General features: G+C 42.9%; 2 protein-coding genes across 2 annotated transcripts; one reads left to right on the top strand and one right to left on the bottom strand.

Annotated features, from left to right (window-relative positions):
• The first annotated feature begins 594 nt into the window (after positions 1 to 594).
• LOC101297171 (universal stress protein A-like protein-like) lies at positions 595 to 2,336 on the top strand. The gene is made up of 4 exons (XM_004304580.1): positions 595 to 856; positions 1,561 to 1,682; positions 1,786 to 1,904; positions 2,028 to 2,336. Exons 1-4 carry the CDS (start codon positions 676 to 678, stop codon positions 2,134 to 2,136), a joined length of 531 nt encoding a protein of 176 aa, XP_004304628.1. The 5' UTR covers positions 595 to 675; the 3' UTR covers positions 2,137 to 2,336.
• A 1,880-nt stretch (positions 2,337 to 4,216) lies between these two features.
• On the bottom strand, positions 4,217 to 6,471 carry LOC101295558. Its single transcript, XM_004306301.1, has 2 exons — positions 6,373 to 6,471; positions 4,217 to 6,169 (listed from the first exon to the last, which is right to left on the bottom strand). Exon 2 carries the CDS (start codon positions 6,164 to 6,166, stop codon positions 4,217 to 4,219), a length of 1,950 nt encoding a protein of 649 aa, XP_004306349.1. The 5' UTR covers positions 6,167 to 6,169; positions 6,373 to 6,471.
• Positions 6,472 to 7,516: the final 1,045 nt, after the last annotated feature.

Below are 7,516 nucleotides of genomic sequence, written 5' to 3' on the forward strand. Positions count from 1 at the left end.
GATGGTATTATGACTATTATCAGGTTTTGTCAATTCAACAAAGGTGTAAAGAATTAAGGTGAAATTGACATCATTTTTACACACCACACTTTTTTTCAATATGCAGAATCTTAAAAGAGGTGATATTTGTTCTCTTACCAAGCTGCACACCTTTAACATCCCTTGTGGACGTGCAATGAAAGAACCACTAGCCATTGTGCTTTGTAATCACAATGACGCCGAGTGAGCCGATGCTCAATAACAATTGAAAAGAAAAAAAAAAAAAAAAAAAAAAAAAAAAAAAAGAAAGAAAGAGAGTAGAGAGAAATTCAAAGGGTTTTATAGGGCAGGAGATGTGGGAAGCGTTTTGTGTTTTCTTTCTAAGCAAATTAGATATCAGTCATTTTAGTTTTTTCTAATCTTTTTTTTTAAACATGGGCCAACAACGTGCCTAGGCCCAGTTCAAATAAGTTCCGCCTAGCCCGCTGTTTCGAGTCGGCTGTTCCCTCTGTTCCCGGTTTTTCCTGTGTCCCCACTCTGTACCTCTCCCCTGTTGCCACCTGTCCAGCCCTCTATTATTCTGTTACACCTGTCCAACGAAAGCACCGCTCATATAACGAAGACGCAAATTAATCTTTTTTCTTCACAAAAAAGAAAGAGAGCGAAAACGAGTGAGAGCGAGTCAGTGAGTTGAAGATGGCGGGTGCGGCACCGACTCGGGTACTGATGGGAGTGAACGAGTCGACGATCAATGGTTACCCGCACGCCTCCATAAGCTCCCGCAAAGCCTTCGAGTGGACTCTCGACAAGATCGTCCGCTCCAACACCTCCGGCTTCAAGCTTTTCTTCCTCCATGTCCAAGTTCCTGACGAAGACGGTGCCTCTCTCTCTCTAATTTCCTTTACTCTCTCTATCTTTGTTTCGCTAAGAAATTAAACCGGAATCGAAAACCGAACCGAAATGATATACTCGAATTAATGGCTTGAACAAGGAATTAGAGAATCGATGCTTTAAGTAGCTAGGTGATGCTAGTTGATTTCATAAAGGTATTGAGGAATTGAAAGAGTTGTTTGTTTAATTTGACTAAGTATCACTAGTTTTGCATCTCTAATCCTGTAGTTGAGGTGATGATTTTTTTTTATTTTTTATTTTTTGTTCTAGATATGACCTGATAATTTGATTCGAGTTGGAGCTGTTTCGAAAAGTGATCAAACTCTCTGTGCATTGTGATATGTTATTGGTTTTCGATATGTTTGAGTGGTGTATAATCAGATATCATTGTTGATTCTGGTAGTTCTGTTATCGACGGTGAGTATAACGTGGAGAACTCATAGTCACAAGTTTGATTGGGTGTGTTATTGTATGGAAAATGTCGATAGGTGCTTGGCGCTTCATTTTTGCTGATGTGTTTCTGCATTCAATCACTGCTAAGCATGAATCTGTAGTTCTTCGTCTTCTCATTGCTGTTTCCTACGTATTTTCCATGTGGCCCTGTCATTTTTTTTAATCTATGTTGCTCAATGTGCATGGACTATAACTATTTTCATGCTCATAAATATCTGTCATCTCTTTCTGTAACAGGTTTTGACGACATGGATAGCATCTATGCATCACCGGAGGATTTTAAAAGCTTGAAGCGTAGAGACCAGGCAAGAGGGGCTCATCTGCTGGAGTTCTTTGTTGAGAGATGTCATGCAATTGGGGTACTAGGATTCATCCTCGAAAACTATTACATGTTATAATTGCATTTGGAAGAACAGTACATTGAAGCTTTAAGTTTTCAAATCTATGTTGGACTGCTTGCAGGTTGCTTGTGAAGCATGGATCAAAAGAGGTGATCCCAAGGAAGTAATCTGCCATGAGGTGAAGCGCTTGCAGCCAGATCTTCTGGTTGTTGGCTGCCGTGGTCTTGGTCCTTTCCAGAGGTATGCTTCTATGTTTTTGTACAGCTGGTGTTTTTTCACATCTTTCAAGTCTTACCAGATAGATTAGTATAAAATCTTTGTCCACTGCTAACTACGAAATTCCTCCTTGTGTTTTCTGTGTAGGGTTTTCGTGGGGACTGTGAGTGAATTTTGCGTGAAGCATGCTGAATGCCCTGTCATCACAATCAAGCGCAGTGCTGAAGAGACACCCCAGGATCCTGTTGATGACTGAAGCCAGTCTTTGTACCTAAAAGTATGAAACCAACTGAAAAGAACTACATTGATTTCATTGTAGGAATTTGAATTCTTTGTATTGTTGAGGTATTGTGCTATGTAAGGATGAGCTTGGATGTTCCCTGGTGTGTTGAATGTGTTTTGAACTAGTTGATGAGTTTTCTTTGTCGTAGCCGATAGTATGGTCTGGTTGCTATGACTATTGCTTTGTTGAATCCAAAGCAAGCAAAGACTGGCACGATGTGTGCGAGTGTATATAGCTTTCAGGTAAAACCAGACCAACCCGACCACACGCTCCGTGTAACCCATACGAGCTTCAGCCACAGACAATGTGTGAGATCCGCAAACCAGGGTGCTTTCTCCCAAATATTTAGTTCTTGTTTGAGGCATCTCTAGGAAATAAATAAACTGTAAAATCCGCCAATACTAGAGAACAGAGATCAGCTTCATACCTAAACAAAATTCAACGTTGATCGGTAAACTGAATGGTAAGACACCAGTAACAAAGACGAGTATAGCTTGATTGGCATCCATTTGTACTCCAAAAGACAAAAAGTAGTGCGAAGTCTCTACACAAAAGATAATATAACTCCATCCACAAACATCCGGAAAGGACATGTGACATCATCTCTAAACCCTACATATGGATCATTAGCTATATGACATTAACCAGGAATGTGTCTAGATCTAACAGTATCCAATCTAAGATGAGGATTCACCCGTTGCGCTCACCACCTTAAGTAGATCCTTTATCTCATTCTTCAATTTGGATGTGACAACAGGTGACACTTTGTGATCCGAGTCTCCCAGCATTGATATCATCATCTCAAGTTTATGCCTAATGAAACCAACCTGCGACGGCTTACCAGCAGGCGTTTCTGAAGCTACTGATGCCCGACTTGCACTCTTGGACTCGGACTTCTTTGCTGGAGGAGACTCTGGTAATGTGCTCAGCTCACGAGTCTTAGAAGCACCTGAGGGATTTTGGAGCCGGAAATTGACATTGGAAGCTCCAAAGGGACTGTGGATTAAAGAATGATTGAAGGCTTCTTCTGCATCAGAGCTCCTTACAAATGCCACACGGGCACAGAAATTGGTGTAGAACATCTCAGTTTCAGTTACGTTTAGTTCCCCAAATTTACCGTATATACTGAGAAGATCATCCTTCGTGGGCAGCGAGGATCCAGGGCCAAATATTACAAAAAGGGATGTAGGTGAAGCCTCTTCTTCCGTCTCCTTAACCTTCAAATCCCGACCTTCAGCATGCTTTGATCTTCGCCTCACCAGCTTTGAAATTGGTGGCTCAACAGCTTGCTTTTTCTTAGGCTTATCTTGGTTATTGTTGATGTTCCTCTGCCCACTTCCACTAACAGGCAGATTTTCTGCATTCTCATTGTCTTTTCCCAACGACTTAATTACAGAATTTAGCTTTCTTCTCTTTGCACTTCGTGTCTCAGAAGCTTTCTTTTTTGTACGCTTATCAGACACCATAACTCGTTTCTTCTTAATGTCCCTCTCCCCAGATTCACCTTCATTTGCAGCAGTTTGATTGTCTTTCACCAATAACCCCGGTTCAGAATCTGATTTCTTTCTCTTTCCAAGACGTTGGTGCTTCTTGTAAAGCTTTGAGTAGCAGCCATTGTGGTATACTGAGTCTCTAAATATGGATACAAAATCACCAACAATCTCGTAGGAGGATTTCTGTTTGACTGGATATAATGGATCAACAGCAGCAGAGAGGACTCCAGATAGCACTTCATTAGTTGCTGCATTAGCTCTCATTGGATCAACACGCTTCTTCTCATCTTCTGTTGGTGTTTTAACTTCGGTGCTGTTATTCTCACCATCTATCGATTGTTCCTCTTGTAATTCCTCACTGCAACGATTCAAAACCTGAGGGGACCCCTTAAGGTTGGCAGCAGCCCTGGTCATCCTCTCCCCAAACTGAGGTTTATTAGAAGCCTCCAGAGATACTTCTAATTCCATATCTCGCACTTCCCCCTCTGCCCCCAAACCATGACTCGTGACTGCATTTGGAGATTCTGTTTCCAGGTTTGGTTTTCTTTTCCTTGTGTCACTTATTGTGAAGGGTGGTGACAAGTACTTGCTTTTTTTCTTTCCCTCGACAAAGAGCCCTTATCAATTTGGTCCTTCATGTCTGTTTGCAGACCAACATTGGCCTCACCATCATTACTGTTGATGTGAGTATCTTCATTCTTCTTCCTTCTCCTTGACAAGGGAGCCTTCTTAGTTTCATCCGTTCCACCAGCTTTTTCTAGGGCATCACTATCTTTACCGTCAGTGCTAACACATTCATCCCTCTTCCTTCTCCTTGACAGTGGAGTCTTCTTACTTTCTTCCTCTTCACCAGCACTTTCTTTAGCCAAACCATCACTACTGTTGAATCCAATACCTTCATCTTTTTTCCTTCTCCTTGCCAATGGAGCCTTCTTAGTGCTTATGGGAGACTCTGAGAATTTGCCTCTTTCCTCACCTGATTTGAGAATCAATATACCCTCACCATGAATATCACTACTTTTCTGCTTCTTCTGACTGGATGATACCCCTCGTTTCTCTGAGCTTGTACCTTCTTCAGCTACAACCACATCCATGCTTTTACCCTCAACACCATTGGCTGCTCCAAGAAGATCAGCAATGCTCTTCTCCTTCCTTTTCTGGGGCTGCCTATTTTCTATACTTGGTGGTGACCTTTGCAACAAAACTTGTTCAGCATTTCCAGTATTGGAGCCTATGGGAGAAGACGGCATGTCATCAGATGACCACTGCACTAGGACTTCCACCATCTTCCGCTCATCTTCAAGACCAAGAATGAGCTGCGGTTCACTGTAAACAGGTAACTGATAGCCCCCTTTCGAAAAATAGAAGGAAGACAGCAGACTCTTTAATACATTGAGCTCAAGAGCACTAGTCAAGGAAGCAACTTGTGCAATATGTTTCAATTCAGCAAGAAGGTCAACCGGCTGAGATAGATGACCAAAAAACTTCCCAACTCGGCCTTCAGGGACAACAACTCCTTCCTTAACTCCAGCATTCGATGCTAAGGGTCGGTTACAACTGCTTATAAACTCTTCCCCCATGCAAGCACAACTCATCTTCAACTTCACAAGCCTACCAATCTCATCCACAGCCTGCTGCACAGCAATAACAAAAACACTGGAGCTACTCAGCTTAGACTTCTCCACGAAATATTCCTCAAAGGGTTTCAACTGCGACGGATGGCACCAGGCAAAAGTGTCATCCCCAAAGTAAGCAACAAGAAGTTTGTCCTTGGATTTCAATTTCGCTGCATGCTCAGAAGCATCTGAAGGATCACAAATCTGGCCCGGCCACCACGGGTGGTTCTTAATCTTACCCCACACAAAATCTCCAATACAGAACTCATATACTCCGTCACCCACCTCTTCTCCTTCCCGGTCTTCACCACTCTCACTCGTCCCTGCAACGGGAACCTCAATCACCTCAGTTTCTCCAATTTCATCCAAAGACTTCCCATTCTCCTCAACCCCGTTGTTCACACCAGAATCGGCCTTAGTAACATCACAAGAATTCCCATTATCCTCAACCCCATCGTTCACACCAGAATCAGCCTTGGTAACATCACAAGAATTCCCATTCTCCTCAACACCGCCGTCCACACCAGAACTAGCCTTGGTTTCGCTGCAACAATTCCCATTAACATTCGCATCCGAATTCGTCTTCGAACCAATACTCACCACTCTCCTCTCATCCCCCAAACCAGACTCCATCTCTCCAACACTCTCACTCCCTCTCAACATACACGTATCCAGCTCCCCGAAACTCAACCCCGCCGAGACTTTCGCCTCCACAGTCTTAACCAGCTCCACAAACGACCTAACCAGCTCTCCGCCGGACCCTCCCCTCCCGCCGGAGTCATCAACCTTCGCCTTCTCCTCCGCGGCCTCAAACCTAGCCGCTCCGGAACCCGAAACCGACCCGGAACCACCCGAACCACTACCTAGGGCTGTAGATCTCCCCAACGTCCCCATTACCTGTGAATCAATCACGCTCAAACCTCGATTCCAAACCCTAAGCAAAACCTAGAAGCTAAAAAGCGAAAAAACCAGTACAAACTCATTTCTAGGGTTTAGCTTCCGTTGAAAATTAAGCTCGGTAATTATCTATTTGACTAATATTAAGCACTACGAGACGAAACTTAAAGCGATTGAAAAATCTTAATCAGAGCTTTACATACCTGGAAGAGAAACCAAGAGAGAGCTTCAGAAAAGCTTGAGGAAGATGAAAATGGAAATTTGAATTTTGGGGAGGAGTGTTTTTTGAGAGGTGAAAATATCGCGGCGAGAAATTGGAGGCGGTGTTGGGAGGGGTTTTATATTTTGGGGATTTGTTGTCGTTATCTGAGCGGCCATGTCCAAGTTTGGGTGACGTTTGGGGGGTTTGGTGGGACGCGCGCGCGAGTGGGTGAGGGAGGTGTACTCGCGGGGTTTAGGAGCCAGGTAGTGGGTTTTAGTGTAGGGATTTGAATTTTGTTTGGGTGTGTGGGGTAGACGCGGGCGTTGGGGATATTAAAAGGTTTCAGAAACGATTGAAGGGGTTTTAAGAAGCGCTGGTTTGATTCTGGCTGTGGATGATCGCCACGTGTTGGGTTGGCTATTTCGATGCGAGTCATTGGTTAGAAGGCGGAGAAGCAACGCTGTCGTTTTGAGTCATTAGCCATAGAAATTTGAAGTCGATGGACGTTTTCTACTCTAGCTATTTTGATAAAGGTGGCTCAGAGTTTATGCAAAGATCTTAAAAGAGCTCTTACAATCTTTATAAGACAAACTCGATCAACTTCACTGAGATGATTCGACATCTAACTAATAACTATAGAGAAAACAAAATTAACATATAAAACACATAAACCGGGGCAAAAGCCCACTACTCCCACAAAATGAAATTATTGAAACGAAATAAACTAGGGTGAAATCGATGGTGCAATCCACTACTAGGGTTTCGATCATTGTAATGTTGCGGAAATTTAGCACCTGCAAAGAGCTAACTTTGTCGGCCGGACGTTTCATCTAGACTTATTTGTGGAGAAAGCGACGGTGCTCTGCATCATCCTTATGATTTCCATGAACAAGAAGACAACTATATGATAAAGATGTTGATCGTCACCATCGAGTATGTTTTGATTTCGATAAATGCAATCTAACCGTCTATATACTTTCTGTTTTGTAAAGTCAATTTAAGATAATTTTGACTAATAGGTTCATACACACCATGCGATATCCACATGCATCTATATGATTATAGGAACATAAGCACGAGTAGTGCTTGTGCAACAAATACCTAACTTAGGCTATTTATACCGCATCTGATTTTCGTTTTGTTGC

This window comes from Fragaria vesca, linkage group LG6, assembly GCF_000184155.1.
Source record: "Fragaria vesca subsp. vesca linkage group LG6, FraVesHawaii_1.0, whole genome shotgun sequence".
NCBI lineage: Eukaryota > Viridiplantae > Streptophyta > Magnoliopsida > Rosales > Rosaceae > Fragaria > Fragaria vesca.

Bases quoted from the DNA above. Each gene is read 5' to 3' on its own strand.
- LOC101297171 (XM_004304580.1), top strand. From the start codon at position 676: ATGGCGGGTGCGGCACCGACTCGGGTACTGATGGGAGTGAACGAGTCG. The intron at 857-1,560 runs GTGCCTCTCTCT...TTTCTGTAACAG, and splicing joins CCAAGTTCCTGACGAAGACG to GTTTTGACGACATGGATAGC. The intron at 1,905-2,027 runs GTATGCTTCTAT...TTTTCTGTGTAG, and splicing joins GGTCTTGGTCCTTTCCAGAG to GGTTTTCGTGGGGACTGTGA.
- LOC101295558 (XM_004306301.1), bottom strand. From the start codon at position 6,166: ATGGGGACGTTGGGGAGATCTACAGCCCTAGGTAGTGGTTCGGGTGGT.